Source organism: Gavialis gangeticus, unplaced genomic scaffold (genome assembly GCF_001723915.1).
Source record: "Gavialis gangeticus isolate Ggan-Ray unplaced genomic scaffold, GavGan_comp1, whole genome shotgun sequence".
NCBI classification, from domain to species: domain Eukaryota; kingdom Metazoa; phylum Chordata; order Crocodylia; family Gavialidae; genus Gavialis; species Gavialis gangeticus.
In genome coordinates, this window is record NW_017729032.1 from 182,613,240 (window position 1) to 182,639,215 (window position 25,976).

The 25,976-nt window shown below is 40.1% G+C and overlaps 1 protein-coding gene across 5 annotated transcripts in view; it reads right to left on the minus strand.

The window, feature by feature from the left end:
• Positions 1-25,976, minus strand: part of SH3KBP1 (SH3 domain containing kinase binding protein 1) — a 470,950-nt gene that overhangs the window by 211,498 nt on the left and 233,476 nt on the right. For 4 of the 5 annotated variants that reach the window (XM_019524796.1, XM_019524797.1, XM_019524800.1 and 1 more), the window contains 3 exons: positions 17,096-17,222; positions 11,008-11,082; positions 323-519 (listed from right to left, as the gene is read on the minus strand). In XM_019524796.1, coding sequence (XP_019380341.1) covers positions 323-519; positions 11,008-11,082; positions 17,096-17,222 — 399 coding nt within the window. The remainder of the gene's footprint in view (positions 1-322; positions 520-11,007; positions 11,083-17,095; positions 17,223-25,976) is intronic. The other variant, XM_019524798.1, reaches the window with a different exon arrangement.

Genomic DNA, 25,976 nt, shown 5'->3' on the forward strand with positions numbered 1-25,976 from the left:
AAACTTTAAAAAAAATAAGAGTATTGTACTCAGTGCAAAAATCAAGTTGTTTTAGGAAACAGTATTTACCAAAGAAAACACATTTATGAATCTGTAATGGAACTGAAAGTATATGAGGACTTCAACAGTTGCTTCTCACCACCAGGTGTACTCATAATGTTTCTGTAAAAGTACAACACAAGTGTACAGATCTACAAAGGAGCCTAAGTGCCAAAATGCAAAGCTGTGAATTCTTGCCGTTGTCAGAATTTACTCAGGGATGGAAGTCATGTTAATCCAAAGGACTCCAAAAACAAGGACAGAATTAAATTACAATACGCACCTTTTCTACAGGTAGAAAGTCATTTTCTACTTCTATTGACCTTGGCCGTAGCTTTATAGGTTTGTCTTTGAAGATATCTCCAAAGCCAACCCCCTTGACTTTTTTGGGTTGGATTGGTGCAGCTCCATTGGCACCTTCTGATTTTGTGCTGCTTGAGTCACCACCATCACTCTCAGAGCCTGTTGCATCTTTTAAGCCTGCCAGGGGAAGGAGGAAAAAGAAACCTTAGGTACAGATCTTTATGGTAATTTGAAAATAGAGCACAGTGGATAAAACAGCATCCCTTCCTAAAAGAAAGTATCACAGAGCAACAGAGGCTTCATTTTAGGGTTTGGGCTTATAATTTTCTGTTATATTTTTAAGCCTTCCTCATACAGCTCTATTAGCTACAATTTACACCATCCCACACCAATACATACTGCCCAGTATCAAAATTTATCTCCTGAATTAAAAAACTCTTTTCTTTCTAGACAAAAATCACTCAAGACATAGGCAACTGGTGCCTTCTGAGTCTGGGGGGGCACCAGATCGCCAACCAGGGGGAGGGATCCCCCAGCAGCCAATACCCGAACCAGCGCTGAAACTGGCAGTGCACTTCCAGCTCCACTTCTGGCTTCTAGAGGGTGCACGGCTGATCTCAGGGTGTGCACATGCACCTGCTACGCGTCGCCAATGACTCAAGAAATGAAGGAGTTAAATTCAGTTCTAGGTCAGCTATTGTATTAAGGGCACCTAACACTTGTGAATGGTCAGATGAGACATGCCATACCTTAAAATGGTATGACTCATGTCAAGCCAATTATGCAATTAGTTTCCAAAGCTACATTACTAAAGGGGAAATGTAAAGCTAAAAGCCATTTAAACACATTTTCAGTCAAATAAGCTGGATAATATTATCCCTACTGAAATAATTAAATCTCTCTGCAGCTTAGACAGCCTTATAAGAAAAGCACCCATGCATACCCTCCCCCCCTAGTAATAAATTAACCTGACATTCTGATTTGTTTTACCCCTCTCACTGACTAGGAGCATCCATCTGTACTCATCTGATAATTTCCTGTCTTTGAGTAATAAGATCCACCGATCTGATGCAAAGAGACTTCAGCCTGTTTGCAGAACCAGACCTATCTGCCATGGACAGTGCCTCACTTCATCGAGTTCCCTCTGAGAAAAATAACTTCCAAAGCCATTACAACTTGAGTTGAATATACTTTGACAAAAAACAGCACATTTCTGCTACTACAGAGTATAGCAAATTCTACATAATAATAGCAAACCCAAATCCCTGGTTATCAGTTTTTTTTAACTATTCAGAAAGATCCAGGGAAGCAGATCTATGTACCTTACAACTCAAAGAAGATACAGTTTTTAGTTAGTACACAAGAGATTTTCTTATTTCTTCTTCATTCCTAGGTCCATAGATCTGCTACACTGAGGTTTTAATAGCAGCATACCTCCAAAGGCATGAAACAGAATCATCCTTTAAATGCAGACATCCAAAACAATTCGGACTATATATAAAAGCTTTTCTCCATCTTCATTTGGACACTAAGGGATGGAGAAGACTTTTGCTAAAAGAAAAAAACTGCATTGACTAGGACCGGATGGTCAACATGGAAAATTTGGAGAATTAATGGCAATCCAACAAACTGTGATAAAAAAAGATGATACCACTCAAAGTTCTAAGTCTTAATATTCTTAGGAATAAGCTAATTAACTGAAGGAGAAAAGTTGTGAATAATTCTTGTGAGGATTGTCTGAATTCAAAGTACAATGCTGGGCTCATTAAAGAAAGCTTCCTATTTCAAGTGAAAAATCCGACTGGAGATATGAGCCATTAGGAGGCCCATTGCAATGGGCAGGAGGTATAACGTCTGGTCCTCAGGATGCGTTCAATGTGAAGAGTGCTATAAGGAGCAGAATGAGCTTCCACAGTAGTGCTTGATGACCGTGAGGGACATCCAATGTGAATTACTCTTGAGGATCATAGGCAGACAAGGTTCTTTGGGTGAATCTGATCATTATGATCTTGAAGATCATAACAGTCTTCAGTCAGAGAAGCATAAAATGGTACTGCAGCCATTCTTTTATTTCCAGCTTTTATACCAACTGGGGATCAGGGGAAAAGGTGGGAAGACATACGAGCTTTCCAAGATGCCTTTCACCATCTTACATTCTAGGTCTGGCCCACGGAGAAGTTGCAGGACACTTATTATTTCCAGATGCAAAATATTAATTACTAGCAAGCCAGTCTTCTTACAAGGAATAAGGTATTTGTAGCTGTACAAGTTAACCCAAGAGACAAGAAATTACTCTCTGGGGCACTTTTTTATTGTTTACCCCATTCATTAAGAAAACCCAGTCTCAGACATACTGCCATGACCAGAACAGGTCTGCTACCTGTAGGAGAAGCAAGGGTTGGAGACCTCAATCCATTTATTGATTCCATGTAGTAAATATTGTCCTCTCTCTATATGGTACTCTTACTCTGAAATGATCCAGGAAACCTTCTGTCTTCCATTTGACTTCTTAAACTGCATTCACCAGTTGGCATGCAATTGGAACTAGATTTCTGTCGAAGGACCACATTAGGCAAGAAACGGAGGTCCACAAAAGATAACTGAATCCCTGCTTGTTTAGAGGATCAGACTTCCTACTGGGTTTCAATATGTATGTTTCTGTTCTATCACTTGTTTACCATTATGATTATCATGATCATCTTCCTCTTCTGCTGGCAGTCTTCTGTGACAAGACCTTCTATACCTAATAGCATTCATCTTCAGTCCAGGCCCATGACCGACTTCCATGATACCAAAGAGCTGTTTATCCAGGATCTTGGAGAGCTCCTCTTGGGAGTACATATAACATTATATAATATGAATTAGAGCTATGAAGAGAAAAGAGTTAGAATTCAGAATTATCCATCTGCAAATCTTAACAATTGTCTGAGGATAGTACGTTGCAAATACCAGGAACAAGTAGGATTTATCTAGCTGTTTCAGACAAGGCCCTACTCTGCTTGTCACCAATTTTCTGAGGCTATACCGTAAGATAGGAAACAAGTTGCAGTGCTCTGCTCAGAGATGATGGATGGTTTTGCTTATGTTATGGCCTTTTTGTGAGTTTCTGGAACAGAGTTGTTTCTAAAATTATTGCACTCCTCCTTTGTTGGTGACCTTATTTCAGTAAAGTTTTAAGTTGCCCTTTTAGCCCCTGAACTGATAGCCTGGTACCAGTGAGCAGGCTCAGACCACAGTAGGCTGGTTGGAAGACCTACAGAGGCAAGAGATGACAACTATTTCTTCTGTACTTAATCAGTCTACCACTTGAAAAAAAACTATTTTCTCCATTTGCATTTCAAGGATGGCTTCAGATTGTTATATGTATATTCCTTTCTACAGAGTCTGACAGGAACCAGGATTGCAAATCAACTTTACTAACGACTCTAAACAGCTTAAAAATTCCAAGAAAGCATGTTTACTGTATTACTTAGCTAGGTGGGAACCATTTCATCTGTGCATCTCAACCCCAAGGACCAATGCAATCTGTAAATTATGAAGGACCATATCATATCACTGTGCACTCAAGTTAACAATCTTTGTGACATGGCATAGAGGCACTCAGTGCCAGATTAGGCACTGAGTACAATCCCCATTCCACACTATTTAAATCTCTGAAAAGCCATTAATACTAAACAAGTCCTCCTTTTCCTTGCCACTTTTTGTAGCTTAGTCATAAGGCTAAGATGAAGTAGAAAGTCCATTACAAAATTAAGTTTTCAGAGACTTAAGCAGCATGGCATGAGACTGCGCTTAGACACTTATTATATGGACAAACAGATTTGACACTTAACAGGGGGGCTCACTGCAGTGAAGCTGATGTATGATAACTGTTCACGTGCCTGCCATTACCCTGGGCAACAGGACTAAGGTGACCCACTTACCACAGGGTGAGAGCAGGCATACAAACAATTACTGCACGTCAGTTGCTTTGTGGTAGTAGATGCCTTGCTAACATTTTAATTTGCTGTCCATAACTTAGGGTCAGATGATGGCTCAATGTTTTTTATTTGTCTTGGATTGAAAGTTGATCCACCCTGAAATATTGGCAGAATTCATGAGGTATCCAGTGTCCTCCACATGTGATCCAGGGATAACTGGAAGGGGAAGGGGTATCAGAGCTCAGTGTGGGGGCTGAGAGAGCTTATGTGATATCTTCCATGGAGCATGTGGTCTTTCTGGCTTCATCCTCTCCTGGAGATGGCACAAGATAGCTTGCTTGGCTAAGAGCCTGCCCTATTTTAATCCTGCCCATGTCCCTTCCTACTGGATGAGACATGGAGGCCAAGGTCTACTATTAGCCAGGGATGCATGTTTTGCCCAGTGGAGCTTGCCTAACTGTTTGGCTGCTCCCCTGCTCAAGACCAGGAATAAGGTAATCTTTCTGCTCAGGGATGCCCTCTTATGAGACACTCAATAATAGGGTTGCCAGAGACACAAGCCTTTCCTTTAACCTCCATTTTTTCTCAGCCTAGCTCTGTCCCTGGAGCCTCAAAGGGGCACCAACCATTGTAAATCACCTCAGAAAGATAAAGATGAGGGGACAGTCTCCCTCAAAAGCAAATAAAATCCAGGAATGTAGCCAAGAATTAGACAGACCCATTACTGAGCTGTATTATTAATCTAAGAAATTGAAATGAAGTTTGAGAGTTTCCCCAAGAAAAGCTCTGCAGCAGGAAAGTCCGGCTGAGCCGCTAGCTGCTCTGGGAACATTAAAAGCTGGAGGGCTCTTTGCAAGGCAAAATATTCCCCTGTTGCTAGTGACTGATGGGTCTGGTTCTGCACCCCAGCTGCAAGCAGGCTGAAGTATTTGAAAAAGATCTGTGGACTCTGTACAAGGAAGAAAAAGGCATTCCATTTATAACACCTTGGAGCAAAGAGTAATTTCCTTAAGCTCTGATCAAATTCACAAGCATGCACATGCTTATAGTCTATGGCTGAATATCAAGTATTTCTGAGTGCAAGGTAGAATAAAAGCTATACTAGTCACTTTTCATTTTTATAGCAAGTTTCCAAGAAGCACGGAAAGACAAAATGCATTTAAATGGTTCACAAGCTACTGATGCAACACAAACTTTGATCTCACTAACCTGACTGCTGTCATGCCAGTCCAAACTACTCAAGTGTGAAACATGTTTTCAGACCTCCATACTGCCTCAAAGCAGATCACTCTGTTACTGTATGGCATCTAAAATGTGTTCAAGCGTTCTCCTTTTGGGCTTTATGAGCATAACAACTTTGTTAGTTTACCCAGATCAATTTCTCCCAACTCATCTGCAGCACCAAATGTTCAGAGCTCAAAGCTGCATGTTACACAGGCTGTTATATCAATCTGTCAAAGCCAAGAGAGCACCAACCGCAAGAAATTAAAATCCCTCAAACTGATTTTCTCATGCTAGATGTCTGTTCACAACCAGATATGGGACCAGTGATGCAATGTGAAATAGCATAAACATGTCCACAACACTTTTATTACTCCTACTGTTCCATTTTCATCATAATTGTGTTATAATGAGAAAATAAGAGTTTGATCTCAGTTTATAAGAGGCAGCTTGCATCAATTTCTTCCTCATGTGGCTAGAGCCTCCTCATAGCATTTCAAAATCTGGCGTATAGCACTCATTTTTCATGTTCAAGGTGTCTCTGGAGAAAATACTTTCAATTGTGTCAAAAAGTGGTGGGTTTGGATATTAGCATAAATGTATATCAGAAAGAGATGAGATCATTAGACTTAATTCACTAACAAGCAATGTTCCCAGAGGTGTGCTGGCATCTTTCCAAGATACTGGAAGATGAAGTTATCCAGGCATGATAACAGGTACTGTAAATAAAAGTTGCTAATTTGACCACAGTTATTTTTGTTCTATCTCCATTCAAAATAGGAGAAAATAAGCGTTTCTAAATGTAGAAAGACAGCAAAAAAAGGGGGAAAGAAGGAAAACACTTTAATCGATGCTTTAAAGACAATTCTATCTTAAGTTATTGAGAGATTTCACATTTAGTCTTTCCTCTGTGTTGTTTCTCTCTTTAGATACAGTGTGTTTCTGGGCAAATTCCTCAAATGGCACTGTGGGAGAGTACCTACTAAAGAAGGTCCCCCTTGAGGCACCCACTAAGCACTTACCACACCAGGCCTACTGAATGGTATAAAGGTCAGCTGTTCAGAGGCACACACCTGAAATAGCACAGAGATTCTCTTTATTTGGTTGGTAGGCAAGGGAATGCCCTCAGTAGTTTTTAATAAGACAAGAGGAAGGAATTATAAATGGAGTTTGTTTTGTGTGTTTTCCTTTTAAGAAAGGAGGGAGGGGGGAAATGTAGTCTTACGCTCTATTACCAGTCCACGGTACAGAATTTGGATTCCTGGCAGATAAGCTTGCATGACAGGGAGATGAAAGATCACTGTAGTGAGAACTTCCACCCTTATCTCAGGGAGTGACAGACAGAGGTCCAAGACAAGAAGATGCATGCACCCACATGCACAGAATTTCTAGATCTGTTTTCCACGAATGCCCTATTGCTCCTTCATGTTATACCTACTATACCCTTCATGACATTAGAAAGGAAAAGAACAGCTCAAGTGTTTTTAAATATTAGTTCAGAGAAGTGTTATTGGACTTGTGAATACATATTTTGAAAAAATAAATCACATAAATTATAATCAGAAAAATATCAATAATTAATAACCACTCTCCTGCAATACACAATACACACAAGTTGGAAATTCAGACTAACCTCTGCATTACTCATTCATTTGTTTATTATTCCCAGATATATTCCTTGAGGAGATGTAATTTTATAGTCCAAACATTTTGTCATTTCCATTCAGCATGTTCATTTTCCATAGCACAATGATTCTTGCTTTGTGACAAACAGCCCCAAGTTCTTTATGCCTGTGCAGGAAATCATGCAAGGGAAAGGGGAGTGGTCTCCTGCACCACAAAGCAGCATGCATTAGCAATGCAGTATGAGCACACACAGAACCCTCTTTAGCATGAATGCAGAGCCATCAAGATGGAAGCTGGTGACTTTTTTCCCATTTCTGCATAAATCATAAGAAAACTGTTATAACACTTCATTTCAAACTGGTTTTAGGATGTTTCTGCCTGCTACCTTCTCAATTTCTCAGTAGTTGTCATCGCCCTTATTCTGAGTGAATGCAGGAAAACATAGCTTATTTTACATGAAAGAATTGACAATAACCACAGATAATAATATTACTTTCCTGGTATCCATGGAAAAAATTTCTATTAGGAGTCTAATAAATCATTTTCTGATAGTGAGTTTCTGAATCTTTGGAAGGATTAACTGCATTTTTCCTCCCTTCACCATATTATTTTGCTTCCTCCATCTGTACATTTGTTTTCCAGGCAGCAGTTCTCAGTATGCTAATTTTCAATCAGAAAAACTGTCCCTCATGCATTTTTAGAATTGTCCCCCCAAAAAATGTTGCCTTGCATTGTGGCATCTCTGTGTTAGTTATATGGTCTCCTTAGTAAGTAAATACTGTGGACAAGTTAACAGAAGTTGGAGCTGCAAAACTTAAACCTTCTTGTGAATTGAGATTTTTAAAACTGTGCGCACTAATGATGCTCCTATCACAAGCCACTTCAGAAGTATTCATATTATCAGTAGGAACATGAATCTTATTTTGATTTCCTTGAACTCTGAATAGTAAACGTTAAGTATTACAGAATATCTTTAAAACAAAATTTACCAATAATTCTGTTTGTAACAGCACTGTCTTCTCTTATCACACCCAACAGCAGCTATTACTGACAGAATTATTACTCCACCAGCTACAAAGAAGGCAAAATATCTATGAATCAAGGCATCATACATATACTAAGCCGTCCATTTTCTTCTGCTATAGCATTTTTGAAGGAAAAGAAAGAGGAATTAATAAAACAGTTCTATGGACCATTCTCTAAGGGGACACAGGAGGGACAGATGATGGTAGAAGAAAGGAACTGTGATAAATAAAATTACTGGTAATTTCCCTTAGTCATATGTCCTCCTTCACCCATCGTACCCAGAAGCGGAAGTTAGCTGACAGAAGATTAGCAGGTAGCACACAAAAGGAGCTAGGGCTACTACACTGTGAACTTGGCACACCTGATAGGCACAGCATAATGCCAGAAGATAAGGACATTGCTGTGTGTAATTGTGAGGAGACAAGTCTCATAAATTTCAGTGATGGGTACTTCAGTCCTTGGTGCTCAGGCAACCTCTATTCCCCAAGTTAAATAGCACTTAGCACTGACCAGGTTATTTAGCCTAGCCATAAGCTATCAGAAAACAAATTCTAATCCACCACAAGAAGGTTATTTTAGTGTTGTTCTTTCCTTTATTGAAATTTTCAAAACAGCTGCTTTACCTTTCATAAAACCTTGAATATAAATTTAAAACTCCCAAACTTACTTGCAATTAGTTACATCTGCTGAAAAAGTAGGGGATCAAGACACAGTTAAAAAAGAGCAATGACTTAATATAAAACTGTGAACTAACTTATTGGGTTTAACTCAGGAAGCTGTCAACAAACTGTCCACTTTTCAAATAAGGCAGCATTAAAAGAAGAAAAATAACTCAATGTCTTCATTTTGAGTTAACATGACTTCAGATAAAAAAAGACTTTCTTAACTGAAGACCACTCTACTTAGTCATGTCTCCTAAGCTTTGAAACTCCTAAGCTTTGAAGAGCAAGTGAGGAACCAAAGCATGCTTTTCTAACTTAAGTGCCCCTCAAAGCCTTAATAGGACTGCTCTTGAATGAAGAAAGCAAAAGTTACTATGGAAGGCAAGGTCTTATCGGTGAGATGAACTGCTCACAGAAATAGCAGGAAGAAAAATGAAGACCTCCTTGTGGGAGCCAGGTTAGAAGATGCTATCTCTGAAAGCAATGGAAATCATATTCTTACCTTGTCTAAAACCTCCCAAAAAATGGCCTCTTTATATGCACCATATGGCACCTCTCTCATCATTTCAGCTTCAAACTGCGAACAGCCAGTTTTATAAAGGTTGTAGATCTGGCTGTAAATTTGGCTTTATCAAACACAATGTCCCAGAGACACTGCCTGCATTTTAAATGTATATAGTGACTATTAGATCTGTCTAAGACCAAGTGATGACAGGCAGGTGGGCAAGACAGTGTGCCCAAAGACCGAGTGGACTGAGACACTGCTTGAAACCCTAAGCAGAAAGGAGGATTCCCAGGATACACAGACTCCCTCTAAAGTCTCAGCAAACAACCCATGATCCAGCTGCTGACAGAACAGCACCCTCTTGTGGGAGAAGAACGCCAACACCTGCACTGATCCAGAAAGATCAATCAGTCAACCCATGGCAGCAGGGAACAGGATTACTTCCTCAACAGTAACACTTGGATCAAAGGTTCCAGGAGACCAGGGCATCCTCTTCCCCAAAACCCCAGTGGAGAAGAGGGAGGGGGAAGAGTAAGGCATGGGGGAAAAAGAAGACCAAGCAGCATTGTTACCAATGCAGAGAGCTGATAGGAGAGAAGAATGCAAAACAGCTTGGGCCTTGGGCCTGGCAAGGATAGGATTGGTCACCTGGCACTTGATCCTCTAAAGTGACAAAGTGATAAAAGAGAGGCAGTTGGCATGGCAGAGGTACATCACACAGGCTAACTGAATCAGAGATTACGCATCTCTGATTTGTTACTTTATAGAGTGATGAAAGGTAAACTGAGGGGGTTGCAGCAGTGAGGCTGGATCTCTGGCTGTTAGAGATCTGGATGAGAGAGCAAGTTGAGAAACAGAGGACTTCTCTGTCTTTCTTTCCTACTCTTCTCTGCTAATATTTGTCTCTGACTTTCTCCTTCATTTTTTCTTTTCTTTTTCCACGAGCTAGAGCCACAGTAGGAGAGAAAAAAGAGGAGGAGGATCAGGAAAGTATGTGGAAGGAGGTGCATATTCCATGCTTCCAGAATGCAGAAGATAATGGAAACAAAACCTCAACATCAAGGAACTAGACTGCTCCTTAGAAAACAGCAGCACACACATCGTGTCTTTCATCTCCCTCCCCACTGGGCGGTGGAGACATAACGCCCTCAGTAATTCCCATCAGGTGCAGGATGAGAGGAGAGGAGTGTACACAGATGTAATGTACCTCACCTTCAATGAAAGCATGGCTTCCTTTTCCTGATGTCTTTATACTTTAAGAAAAAAAAAAGTTTATTTTTTGTTTAACATCAATTGTGTGCATTTTGTTTTTAAACAAAAGCAAGAAAGTAATTCAGAGGGTAGCTGATCCAATAACCTGAACAACTTGGATGACTGTAATCATGAAACCAAAGGCTTGGCATTCCTCTTCATACCCAAGACTTACACCCCAAGTAATTCACAGCTTGTGCACTTACATACATTGTGTAGACATACACACGCGCACACATGCACAGAGAGAATGAAAATACATTCTCATTACACTAAGGCTATGCAACTGATCAGCAGCAAAAAAAGAGGGACTTTTGCTCACAGACACATACGCACGCAGAGTAGCCATAAGTGGATAATGGTGGCACACTTTACAAGCGTAGTAAGATCAAACATGTACAGAGGATCAAGACTTTCTCCTTAAAATTGCCTGTTGATTTTTTAATACACTCACTGTTATAGCGTCTGTAGCTGTCAATCTTTGCCGGTGCCCCTCTGTACAGAATTGTCCCCTCAAAGGCAGATTTTCCTGACAGCAAATGAGAGGAAAGGAAGAAAGAAAAAACAAAACAGGGAAATGGAGACATCGATGATAGTAAAGAAAAGGAAGAGGAAGAGTTTTTTATCTGCACTTTCAATAACTAACTTTTAAAAAGCTTTATCAGCAAAATGACAAGACCAAAAACTACAGCATCCGATCGCACATTTGCTTAAAAATATTCTCCCTTCATGCATGTCAGATAGAAAAAATCTTATGGTTTTCCAAATCATTATTAAATCCAGTTAGAATATATTGTTTCCAACAATACTGGACAAAAAAAAGTATTTGGCTCAAAATTTTTAGACCTGTGAATGCACATCAACAACATTAAAACTGGGTTTACATCCTGTTTTGTCTCTTTATGACACATAAAGCAAGTATGAAAAAAAACTTACCTATAAAATTTCTTTTCTATTTAGTTTTTGCCTTAGGCACTACTGATTTTAGTGAAATTTGCGCTAGTATCACTGAGCTGACATTGATGCCTCTGATGTTGGCACACTTTGCTAGCTCAGGGCATGTACCTTATAGAAACGTAGGTAACCAAAACAGTGGAATTCCTTTAATGCAGATGTCCTAGAAAAGCCTTTGATTTACTGGAGGCTTAGGGTTGGTTTCAAGTGTAGATTAAGAGCTTTAACACATTTTGTATTAAATGGATGGAATGGTGAATCTCAGTAAGTTTTTGACGCAATGGCTTAGCCAGGCTTGTTGCCTGAATAAATACTAAAAAAAAGCAAAACTAAAAAGAAGTTTCAGTACAGCTATAGATTTTGCTGTAGCCACTGTGATCCAGAGAACATAAGAACCAATTTTGTTTGGTAACAACTTGAATTGGACCAACTACATTGTTGGGAGAAATATTAGGTTTTAGGGCACAAAATGCCCTTCCTCAGGTCTGGGAAAGAAGATAATGAACCCTAAGTTAAATGCCAAGTAAACAATGACTTTTATTTAACTCCATAATGGAGGAAGGACATATAAAGCCTGAAAGCTTTTCTAACATACTGTCTAAGTATGGAGTAGATCCAACAGAAATCCAAAACAAACCTTTCTCATCACACAAAAAATTTAAACAGTCTGGATAAAGACCACTTCCTTAATTAAGTCTGTGTCTTCATTGACAGAAAACATATTTTTCTCAGTTGTGTCTGTAACCAGTGAGCTAACACTTAGATTCTAGTTATTCTGTTGTACACACCTACTCTCAATCTCCAGCTGGTCTCACATGCACTTATCACAGTAAAAACTGCTTGCCCCTGTCTCTACGATTTCAATTGAGGATACTCTACATGTGCAAAATCTCACTGTAAAAATTACACCTTTTTGATACTGAAAACATAGCCTAGGTTTCACTGTATGTCATTCAATTATAGTTGACAGAAATAGGGCTATATAAATCTGTACACATTGGCAGGGGAAAAAAGCCATGAAAAGATCCCATTCCTACCTTATACATGATAAGGAAACAAAACAACTACAAACCGCTTTTCTCCTTTGCAAGTCACCTTAATATAATAATACATTTCATTTAAAGTCAGGAGTTAAGAAATTAAAGGCACCTACAGTCAGCTACAGGACAATGAAGAGACAGCAAGAAAGATGGAAAAGGACAGCTGAAGTGTAGAGAAGTTAAAATATAGTATATTGCCTAACTACAGCATTAGCAACAAAATTTATCATCAATCCTGGATCCTGCAGTTTTCCTAGGCAGCTAACATCCTGAGGTTTAAAACATATCCAGTATATTTAATCAGGCCTAATCATATCTTAATTTACAAACATGCAGGAGGGATACAAGATAAAACCAGTCATCTGTAAATGTCGTGACATGTCTATGAAATCACCACTTTCAAATAAGACTTGAATTCTTTAGGTTATAATAGTCATTTTGTTACAGGAGTCAACTGTCCCACCCTTTGATAAACTAACTGTAAGTAGAAGACACGGCATTTAGGGGTCTTCCAACATAGAAGATAATTATATAGTGAGAAGATAAGACATCCAAGAAATCTAGAAAATAAATGGAGACCCGTATATCCAATCAAAGATAAAATTATAATACAAATATTTCATGGATACTTTTTAACATTCTGGTATTATCAAAGCAGTGCATTTTTTATATCAGTTGGACCATGGAAGAACAGGTGGCTAGTATGAGTAAAGGTATCTGAACTGGGCTCTATGGAAGCTCTGAAATGACTGGTCATTTTACAGACTGATAAAATATTTTAAAATCTTGAAGTAGTGTCCAGATGTCTGAAAAATGCCAAATGCCTTCAATCCAGCAGGAAGTACAGGTTCCCAGTTGTTCTGAAAAATCAGGTCAAGTGAGTCCCAAATTCAGCACCTGAGACCAAACGCTGCTTTTTGAATATATTGTTCTGAGGCCATAAATAGATGTTGCATTTCTATCACAAGAAAGTGTTTTGTCCCAAAACCCTACAGATGTGAAAATCCACTGTTTCACTTCAAATCCCACTGAAGTATGTGCTATTAGTTTGTCCCAGGACACTGCAGTGTGCCTCCGTAACATTACTGTGACAGGCTGATCAGAATGTGTACTCTTCCTGGCCACCTACTGGCTGAGGAGCAGCAACACAACTTGAGAGGACAATGCAAGTCGCCGTGCTGTGCCTGTTTTGATTCAGGTCAAATCTTGGAAACAATCAGGCCCACATCAAATACAACATCTATTTACCACCTAGGAGCCTTGTCCAAAGTCAACCTGTGGCATTGCTGAGGAGAAAACGTAGGATTTCTCATACCAAGCCACATACGAAGAGTCACCATGAAACGCTCATTTGTCCTAATAAAGAGGAAACAGTTCAAATTCCAAACGCTCCTATTTTTATTTTTGTGCACAGAGGAGAGGATATTTTCTCTGACTGGCTTTAAGCAAGCACCAAGGACAAATACTATTAATCTTCTGTGTACTTCCTTGACTCTGGTCACTGAAGTTTCCTTCTAACCAACACACTCCAAGAGACAGTCAGTAAGAACGATTAAAAACGGAATCATGGTAATATTTGACTTTCCACCCTTTCAGAAAAGGATCCCAAATTGTATTATAAGTCTTGATGAATTAGGCCACACAACAAACCCATAGAAGTATCACTGTATGCATTTTGCAGGTGAAGCTGAATTTAAAGCTACTGCCCAAGATTACAATGCAGTTTCCCAATCCTGAAATCCTGTCTTCAAAGGCAGATCTGAAGATGTACTGGGGCCTGCAAGGGGCTCTGCATGGGTGCCCAGTCCAGCCAGGCTGACTGTACAAAGGGAATACAAAATAGTAACACAGAATTCATATCCAAGATTTCTCTAGAATAAGCATGTATAATTTCTAACTAAGAGCTGCAGTCTTCCACAAGGTGACTCAAGCCTAACAAGGAGCATTTTAAGACTAAACAGAGGTGCCTTGAGCCTAAAAACCTAGAACAGAATCACTGTTCTAGATATACTCTGCTTCAAGCAATGCTACTCCTCAACAGGCCAGAGAAGTTGTAATATATAACAAGGGTATACCACTCTTAGGAAAGCAAGATACTATAGCTCTACATTAGCTTATCACCCACAGGTATGACTTGCAGGCCATACCCAGTCCCAAAGTGACTGGATCCGACTCACAGCATCAGCAGCATGCAGATCGGCCCAGTGCATCCCCTTCCCTGCCCTGTGCTGTGCTGCCATGCCACTGATTACCTCCGCTACCTAGCTGGAGGTAAGCTTTTCTGTTTACGCTGAAAGAAAATGATAACGGCAAGTAGTGATTACAGAGCAGTCTCTACTGAAACATGCATGCAAATTTCGCATTACTCTTGGAATCGTTCTCTTTCTTGCACCCTTCCCTAAATTGCTAGATGTTTGTGGAATATTTTAATTCCAAGATGAAGACCATTCCAAATGAAGATCTTATCAACCCCAAACCCAGGAAGCAGGTTGCCAATACCTCCATAAAATCCAGGCACTCTATCTACAAATAAATAGGAAAAAAAACAACTCTCTTTCAAACACTGCAATGATTTTCCTTAAATGAAAAAAAAATCTCACAGGAATTGGGATTTTCAACTCATCAGTAAGTGAATTAACAACTGTTCAACATTAGTACTGTATTTACTTGATTCTAAAATGAGGGTGTCCCCGCTCATTTAAAATGGAGATAAAAGCCCCTTGTCTTGAGGGTGGTGCGAGAACAAGCAGCTGCTGTTGCTGGGGCTCCAGCCCCTACCTGGGATCGGGGTGTAGCTGAAGCAGCTGCCCCTACTCCTCTCCACCCCCACCTCTGCACCCTCACCACTCCCCATGCAGCCTCTCCTCCCCTTATCTTTGCTCCATGCCAGCAGACACCATCCACACTGCAGCCTGGGGCATGGAGCCCATAGCATCCACAGGCTGCTAGCAGAGAAAGGACAGGGGCTGTGCTCAGTGCCCCAGGACACAGCCTGCTGCCTGGAGCAAGGGTAAGGACAGGAGGGAGGAGCAGAGGTTGGAGGGGAGGAAAGGGAGGGTGGGGAAGGGGAGCAGAGAGGTTGGGGGAAGAGGCAGAAAGGGAACAGATGCAGAGGGGGAGGAAGGGCCCCAAAGGCTGAAGTGGGGGCGGGGAGGGGCAGGCACAAGCAGGAGGCAAATTGTTTGACCTACCCACACCACCTACCTCTTCACTGCCTGCCTCCTGCAGCAATGGAAGAGATGAATTAAAGATAATCCACTAATAATTAGATTCTAGACATAAAAAATTCTAACAAATTTATACATTTTCTATGTATAGAATCTAATTATGGGGGGTCATCTTTAATTCAAGTGAATACAGTAATACTGAGATTCTGGCATCAGCCTACAAAAGACTGTACACCTCGTTCATTTGTGCCTAACTGTAACACACAACTCAGCTTGATTTAAGCATTTAAAATGCTGCAAAGAGCAAAACAGCTTATAAAGGGACAATTTAGCAGATAAGCTTGCCATTATGCTGAAATACATAAATGCAGTTGGAAAGCTTTTTTTATGCATGGTATATATAATGCAGGACCTGATAACCACACAATTTGGAGATAGCATAGAGAAACTTTATTTAAAAAACAAACAAACAGTAAAACAATTATCCACTTCACACTGCAATGAATTTATGGTTAAGGTTATTCTCTTTATATCAAGGAAAATTATACACCAGGAAAATCCATCAGCACCCTCACAGTGCTACCAGTTGAGACACCAAATATAAAGCAGTACTGGAAATTCAGGTGAGTGTGTGGCACTATCTAAGGGGAAGGAAGCCTTGCTCCCAGCTCTGGCTTTTTGCTCCTTTGGTTTCAGGGGCTTACAGTGATAGGTGTGGTAGATGCATGCTCAGCATTATGAAGGAGAAAGTGGCCTACATCCCCAGTGGCGCATCTAGGGTCGGATGACGGCCAGCGGCCCCCAGGACAGCTGCTAAAGGTGTGGGAGGGGGGTACAGCTGCCACTGACAGACATGTGATCATACCGATGGCGTGGAGGCAACCAGAAGTTGCAGCTGCCTAACACCCTGGGCACCTGGCTATGTCACTATGATGCTGTATGTCCTTAAACCCACAGGAGGACTCATGGTAAAATAAACTTACTCATTTATCATGCTAAAATACATTTTTAAAAAATCCACCATGTAGATGCAAATTTGCTTAGTTATTGTAGTCAAGGACAAAATGGCCACACATTTCATTCTGACATAGAACTCCTAAACAGATACAAGGCAACATTGCTTAGTCTGTAGGCTAATAATAGATGGGGAAAAAAGTTTTAACGAAAAGGACTATACCTAAAGTGACAGCATTCATGGCCTTATACAGTACAACCAGCCAAAAGACTTATTCATGGCAGCAGATTTTTGAAGAGGAATTCAGACTCCACATAAGAGGTAAAAAGACATGGCCATTCTAGCAAGTTAAGCAATAAACAAAAAAAACACAGATTGGGAAAGGAGGAGGGGGATTCCAAACATTGATAAGGCTTTGTTCCTTACTTGGCTTAGTTATTTGTTCCTGCTGTGCAATTCCAGCATCGTCTGAATCAGAAAGCTCCTTTATGAAGTTGGAGGGAAACATGCCAGTCTTTCCATTAAGTATTCCTTCCCACCAGCCCTCTTCCACCTGCACCAAGACACAAGCAGAGCAAAAATGTAGTTAACACCTACACCACTTTTCACTTACACAGCCTGGGATACAAATCTATAAGTTCCTATAAATATTAAAATGATGATCTTGAGCTGCTTGCATGAGTTCTTCACAAGGGTTGGGAGCACAGTGTATAACATAGCAAACTTTTCATACCCACAGGATGCATGCATAGTATTTCCCAATTCATTTGCATCTGCAGGATTCACAACCTGCTTAATTCACAGCCAGCTGCCAAGCACAGGACAAGTCAGGCAGCTGCTTGCTAGGCTCTGACTTCAAAGGGAGCTGTTTCTCCACTCAGCTGGAGCTCATCAGTAGTCCTGCACAGCTGATGGGAGCAGCAGCACTCTTTAAATTTCAAGCTCCAGGAAACAAATGGAACATCTCAGCAGTCCCACACAGTTGTGTGCTGCAGTTCTGGATACTCCACTATCCTTCCCAAGCCTTCATCTTTGCTTAAGGGTAAGGAATTTCAAAGACCTGGGCTGCTTCTGTACATTTTCTGCTCATGTTTACATTATTTTTACTTGTTCAATTACTACATAGACAAGTCATAAATAAAATGAATGAATGGTACTTTACAATGATAGAGCAATACATATTCTTGCACTTCACTTTAAATAAATTGATTCAACCACCAATATATCAGGTACTTTTTGTTGTTAAAATGTGACTCCCATGCTCCTGCTCATGACAGGATGTAAATATGAACACAGTATCTACATGAGAAATACCATATCTTTATCAGCAACTTCTTAACATTTCCACTTCATTACATGATAACAAACATCACATAAAACAGAAGAAATCTGGAAAGAGAGAAAGAGAGAATAGGAAGGAGAGCATTCATGTGCATCAGATTCCAGAACAGACAATAGGACCTACTGGTTCAGAGATCATACATTTTATTAGACCAACCAAGAAATCACAAAAAAAATATCTTTTTCTGCAACCTTTGTCAGGCTCAGGGCAAATTAAAGACGGTAAAAAGTCCCCATAGGTAGAAAATAAACTTCATTCTTGCACAGAAGGTGGAAGTCTCCTCCTCTGGGTCCATGAGAATGTCTTTGTGAGTTGCTCTCTGACCAACATGGCTACCAAATACATCCCTGAAACATGGAAGATGCCAAATTTTAGCGGATTTTGGATTTAAACTTAATTGCTGAATAACAAGAAAGATTTCTATACCTCCCGGCCTTTCTGCCATCTGACACCACCAGGGAAGGAATCCTGCCTTCTCTGCACATCAAAGAGCAACTCACAAAGACATATTTTCATGGACCCAGAGGAGCAGGCTTCCTCCTTGAGCTTCCTCTGTGCAAGAATGAAGTTTATTTTCTACCTATGGGGACTTTTTGTCATCTTTAATTTTCCCTGAGCCTGAGGAAGGATGTGTGAGCCCAAAAGCTTGAAAAAAATTTTTTTTTTTGCGATTCCTTAGTTAGTCTAATAAAAAGAATCATCTCTGAATCAAGAGTTCCAGAGTTTTGCATTTCTTTTTGTCTCAGACCATCACGTCTACCAAATACATCCCTACTAGGGTCTACTGAAATAAATGATGTGGCCAAAATGAGCACTGTCATTTCATAATCACAGGACAAAATAAATATATCAACTAAAAAGAATTAATTCCCCCATGTTTAATCCATCTGGCATGGAACAGCAGCATCATGCTAAGAAATGACAGCCCCTAAATATTCAGTTCCTTTAGGATACAATAGGCCAGCAGGGAATGACTTATTCTTTGCATCAACTAAGCATATTCTTGACAGATTAATATCTTCCATCCATCAGGCAATGTCTGTGCACCAAAAAACCCAACAGGAGAGGACAACTTCAATCTGTGAAATATCAGCTTGGTGTGTCCCTTTCCTGGCAAAAAAAAGTTTATGAAAACCAGACTCCATTTGTTCTGCAAGTTGTTAGATGTTTACACTGTCTTAATTGTATTTTTCCAAAACAGTTGTTGAACAGTATTTAAACAGTTTCAGTTATTTTTTAACTCTGTTTCACATTAAATATTTTTGAGACTTTCAAGTTCTCATACTAGCTATCATTTATTAAGAACCTAATAGTATCCTAATAACTCACTAACAACTAACAGCAATTTTTTTTTCCAACCTGTAGGGTGAGGTGATTAAGTGCTTAAACAGTTGCACATTGTAACATAAGCCTATACACACATTTCCTTTCGATACTATTTATCTACTATGCTATATATACACTATAAATATAAAGTCTATCAACACTGAAGTCCCTCTTCTAACCCTATGATTCTACTTCAGGAGATTTTTTTCCCTGTGAATTAGCTTTCAGTTCATTTCTTGGCCTCTGCTGATTTCTACCTTTAATTTTGAATGAAGCTCAGATCAACATGACTGTTTTCATTTAACAGCTTCAGCAGTACCTTTCCATGACAAAACACTTTGTTTATGCATCAGTAAAAACAGCAAGTTCAAGAATAACTTTGGAGGAAAGAGGCTGTTAGCCAACTACTGCAGAAGAACTACAAGGCATCCATGGACTTGAATAAGGGTGGGATTTCACCTGCTGATCTCATTATTTCTTAAGGCATGGTATTAGTTCTTAGGTTCACTTGTAGCACTACAAAATGTAACACTATTGCCCCTTGTAGACCTCACACTTAAAAAGTGATTAACCAGCTTCAAATGCTGTTTGTTTCACTTTTTGTAGTGCTACAGTGGCCTAATTAGGGGTGCAAATGTGGCTTGCCCATGAACACAGAAAGGCAATACTTGCTTTTGGTATCTCTGGTCAAACTAAAATGGTCAGGGATTAACACAGAGAAGAAAATGGGATTTTCAACAGCCAAAGGATTTTTCACATCAATTTGTAAAGAGGAAAATGAGAGGGTTAAAGACTTTAAAATGCTTCTGATATAAAATACATCCAGTTTTAATAGCACATTACTCATTTTAATCATCACTGATAAGAACTGAACATTAACCCATATAACACTCATTCAAATTCAAGTCTGAAGTACTGATTGACTAACAAGTGGACAAGTACAACAGACCTTTCACAAACCTTTGTAAGATTGGGTTGTAAAGTGCTGAGAACACTTAATCCCTTAATGAAGTGGAGCTCAACCTTTTACAGCAGAGGGTGCCTTTGACCTGGTTGCACCAGGGGCCACTATTCCCCTTTGTTAAGGACAGCAGGGGGAGGGAAGTGGCTGTCAATGTCAGAAAGAGGGGAAGGAGAGAGGAAGACAATTTACCTCTGGTAAACAATCACAGGGGAGGAGAGAAGGAGAAAGGAAGGGAGAGAGTAAGTAGCCTCTGCTATAGGGAAAGGGAGCTGCAGAGGGGATTAGCAGCATGGCACAAGGCAGGGAAGGGGATACGCCAAGCTGAACTGCTTGTTACCAAGAACCAGATCCAGTCACTGCAGATTGAGCATCTCTGCCTTAATATTGGGCATACCAATATTCCTATGCAAGCAACTTGCTTCTGCATATTTCCTATTGCTTAACTTCCTTAAAATGAGCATGAATACTAAATATATGGTGTGTGCACACAAACACATACACACAGATTCTGAACTTGTGATTATTCACTTTTGCATCAGCCAACAGGCTTATGTTTGAGTATTGCATGATACATCCAGACCCCACCTGATAAGCAAGAAAGTAAAGCAAAAAGATCAAAGCCTTCCCAAAAGAAAATGCAGCAATGTCAATAAGACACCTAAACTTGCCATGGTTTAAAAATATATATATTTCTGCAACATGCATATCTGTGTGTTTTTATTAAACACATTGGTTCAAAGATATTCTACACAGCAAACAATACATAAAGCTGTCTGCAGGATTTAGCAGTCCCAAATTGGGACAATCCAATGCCATATGTTTTGGAATGATGTGCTAATTCTTAGCCAATAAAAGCTTACAAATGGAAATGCATAATTCATGAGAGTAACCTAACTGGAAGTACAAGCACTCAGTAAAATCTGTTACTATACTAATATAACTAAGTGCTTTCAGGATTTATGTTCATGGCTCCTAATTCTTAAGCTGCCAGCATTCATTCGTACATTATAAAATCAACCTCTTTTCATTTGAACCATGGGTCAAAAGCAAGTATTCCTATAGTAGAGGTAAGTTAATTATAAAGAAAGTACTGTACATGCCATTTTTGGTTCAGACTGAATATGTCTGAAACATTTTTTAAAAATCTGGCCAATAAGAATCTGCAGTGAGAGACATTTTAAAACATGCATTTTTTTCAGTGTGTTATATCTGCTGACTGCCTTCTGGAAAGACAATGTGCGTCTTCATCTTGCCGAGCCCCTTAGGCTGTCCACACTCCTGTCATGCCACATTTTAAGAACAGCAACATACATGAGGATGACTGGAGATATTTAATTAGTCCACAATACATACTTTTCTTTTTGTGGGGTGAGGGAGAGGGTAGCCCCTTCAAGCCAAATATATGGAGCACATCTCTTGTATTGCATCGGGGCTGACAGTACTTTTACTAAGAGTTTAGAGAATACAAATAGTATAGATGCTTTGGATAAAGATGATCCTCCCTCAGGCAAGGGGATGGACTAGATGACCTCTGGAGGTCCCTTCCAGCCCTGCTTCTCTGTGATTTTTCTGATCAAAAAAGACTGTACGTGTTATAGGTATTGGTCCAATAAGGGAGGAGCTGGCCGTCAGTGGAATAAAGCTCTTTGATGTGAACAAGGGTACCTGGTCCAGTGGGAAGAGGGTTTTGGAGAAATACATGCCAGACAAAGAAGCCAAAAATACAGTGTTACTGCTGTTATAACAACAGAAACTGCCAAAGTCCCACAGAAGATGAAACAGGAAGGACACCAGCATAACAGAACAAATAAGATTAGAAAGATAGTAAGTAAATGAGAAATTGTAGTTATTTCTACTTTCAAATGCTTGGGGGAGGTGTTGCTCAAATAATACATTAGGAAGCTGAACAGAGATACTGGGTCTAATTCAAGATGTAACCAAGAGATAAGACGGGGTATCACAGGGTACCCAAATCTGCAGTATTCATTTGGGAAGGATACTGTTAACATATACACACATGCACCCTCACCCCCCTCCAAAGGGACTAGCTAATCACGTTCAATCTTGATCAACAGCTATGTTCATTTGCATCACACACGTGTTTGAGTAACATTTTTTTTAAAATGTGTATTGGTTTTTAAAATACAATACAAAAATCAGGAAAAACATGCATCAACTGGGGCAGGGGACTGGACTCGATGATTTTCCAAGGTCCCTTCCAGCCCTAACATCTATGAAATCTATGAACTATACATGTAAAACCAACCTATATCAGTACAATAAGCAAAAACAGAAAAAAGGGGGGAGGGACAAGGGAAGGATAGAAGAAGAGAAGAACGCAGTGAGCAACAATCTAGTTACTAAGATATTCCAAGAAGTCCTTCCATATTGCACCAAACTTTTCAAAGCAGTTAAGGCTGCTGAACATGACCTACTCTATAGATACCAGCTGTCCCATCTTATTGTACCAGATTTTGATCTTTGGAGATGTCTTACTTTTCCAAGGCAGCAACATAAGCCTGAGTGCTACTAATAAGGCCTGCTGTTAAGAGCCCAGTTTGGGAAGGATTCAGTTTTAATTCTTTAAGAATACCCTCAAGAACACACATTTGCCAAAGCTATCAGTGCTGCGCTCAAAACCATGTCTAAGATGAAGTCTCAGATCCACTGTTGATGTCTGAATGTTGTGAACTGCTGATCTCTTCTTGGATTCTGTCATCTGTATACCTTGTTCTCCAATCTATTTCCGGCTTAAATAGTCTGTAGTCAGGTTTATTATGTGACATTACATATTCACTGAGTGGGAACACAGAATGGGAAGAGGAGCAGATTTCAAGGTGAAAAATAATGTATCTGGAATATCTGCCATAACCTAAAGCCTCAGATCCAAACTGATTATTTATACGTGATACAACCACATAAATTCCCATTCAACTATTTTCAAAAGGTTAAATTCAGAACATAACTCCAAAGCAAATGTAATATGATTTCCTACTAGAAACTTTTTACATGCACAATATCCTTATCTATCAACTTTCACCACAGCAGTTTGTGGGACCCAGTACGTAACATGCTCAGTAAAAAACAGAGGTAGTTAGCTGTATGAATCTCTAGCCCAGCAGAAAGCAGGGTAGAGATGCACCTTATAGACCAACTAAACCAGAGATACAGAAGCTTTCTTGAGCCTCAGTTCACTTCATCAGACCAGAGGCTGTAAAAAGACATGCACAGAGCAGTCTAACAGAGAGAGTGATCTGATCAATTGTAGTCCATTTAATTCAGCTGAGTGTGGTGCAATCCAGGAGCAGAAAGTAGTTGTTCAGTATATGTTTTGTGTTTTAGTAGTCTGCATAAGCAACAAATCATTAGTTTGTTTATTAAGATGTTAATGCAGCAGCTGGCAACATTTTTCAGTGGTAGGTCCCATGACTCTGTTGGCTCCATCCAGCCTAAGGGTTGTAGGTTGCTAACGCCTGGTCTAACATATTTGACTAGCTATCAGTCAGTCCCTGTGTTAAGAAGCTTTCCATCCAAAAAATGGCCAAATACCTTTCCAAAGGTACATATATCAAAGAGAACACCTAAATTTGTCAAACAGATTTCTATCTGGGGAAGGAAATGAAATGGAAAAAATATGAATATTTCTATCCTCCCTGACTAGAATAAATAACAGGATGAGGAAGATATGACTACAGAATTAGGCAGAAGGAGAGAAGTAACCTTGAGTCAAGGGAAAGAAGGAACTTGGGAAAAGAGGTTGGAATCAGCTAAGAAGCTATCAAGATTTCTTGCTGCTGGTAACATAAGAAACACAAGGAAAATGCATCAGGTTAAAAGGTCATTAGGGAGGCCTTTCTAATTTAGTTTTTGTATGTCTACTAAATCTAACAACCCTTTTGCTTATCTTTTCCCCAGCTTATGTAATAAGCCTAATCTGGCTTTCCACCTTTGTTTCACTGGAGGATCTGGAGGCAAGAGTGATTTCAGGGTGGCTGATAGTAACAGATGCTCTGATTCTACCATTTTATTTTTCAATTCCAGGATACCTCCAGGGCTCAAAAGTTCCTCCTCCTCTAAGATGCTAAGTCTGGCCAGCATACTGGTTACACTAAGAGTGAAAGGGGACCCCCAAATGCAGGTCAAGCCCCAGGGTACTGAGCTCTGGGGCCACTCTGGGCAGGGACCAAGGGATTGTCACATAGGGCCTCATATTAAAAATCAAAACAGATATCCTAAAATCAGCTAGCCTATGTAAAGTATGCAGAATGGAACAATGTCATGACAGGAGCTCAATCCTGCAGGCAAACACCACTAGCATAACCAGTGGTGGGCGAGGGGGCCATGAGCTCCAGGCACTGATTGAGGGGATGCTGGAATGGACACAGGAGGGCACCAGAATAGACACACCTATGCTACAGCTCTGGTACCTACCAGTTCTGGCTTCATGGAGTGGGAGATGGAGCTACAGGCAAAAGCAGGGTGCCATCCCCCACCATCAAATTAGGGGCTTTATATCTTTTCTCATTATGGCATTCAGCAGTACCTATAGGGAGGCAGGTGAGGCACTTAACTTCTTGGCTAGAGTCACCTTCCTCTGTAGCTGCTGTGACCCTAGATCCCCACTGCCTCCATCTCCTGGGTCCAGGACACCAGCTAGAGTCTGTAGATGCCCAGGGTGCAAACCCTACCAGGTATGCCTGCTGCCCCACCCCTCTATGCCCAGGGTGCCGAAGGAGCTTGATAACGTTGTGGCAAAATATACTATGCTGTTGCAATCTTAAGTACTATTACTAAGAGGAAACTATAGCAAACAAACTGCATGGGCAGAAACCTTTGTGAAGTGAATAAGAATGAATTCTAACTAAATGAAAGAACTGGGCAAAAACACAAAATTAGCTCCAATGCATGATTTTCTGCCATAAGAGACTGGCTGGAACTGACAGCAGGATTCTTAACCTGTCTTACTTCCTGAAACACATTTCTCAACAATGCATGGGGACGGAAACAGGAAGACAGCCCCCACTGCTTTGTTTCTCTGGGTTAAAAAGACGGCAGCTCTGGCCAGTAGCGTAACTTAAGAGAGCCTGGGAACTGCCTTCAGGGAAGCAGGAGGAAAGGGAAGAAGGGCAAAAATAATGCTGTAGCTACCCTGGTATGCCCTTCGTTTGACTTTCATACTATCAGATGGGAACAGTTTTGTCCAAGTACTCCTCCAGGGTAGAAGGAAAATATAAAGAACACTTGAAAAAGAAAGAGAGACAGTGACAATACATACTCATAATGTTCTATCCCAGATTTAGAAATATGGTCAAAAAAGCATTTCTATATATATAAATTCTAATGACATCGGAATTAGATTAAAACCTGGTGCACCTCAATCACCTCAGGGATGAGATTTTTGTCTGTCTGCTGGCACACCTTGGATTCTGTCTTCAAGGTACAAAACCACTGGAGAATAATTCCAGACAAAAGCTGCCAGTAACAGTCACCGACACACCAATCTATAGCAGCAGTACTGAAAACTACTGAAAGATCCAGTGTAACCAAAATAGCTATGAAACCAGATCTAGTATCATCAAGAGTGTCGTAAATGGCTCTGATGTATTTAGACTCATCTCCACAGGAAGAATGAAACCCAGCCTGAGACCCACCTACAGCCTCATTCATGTTTAAAT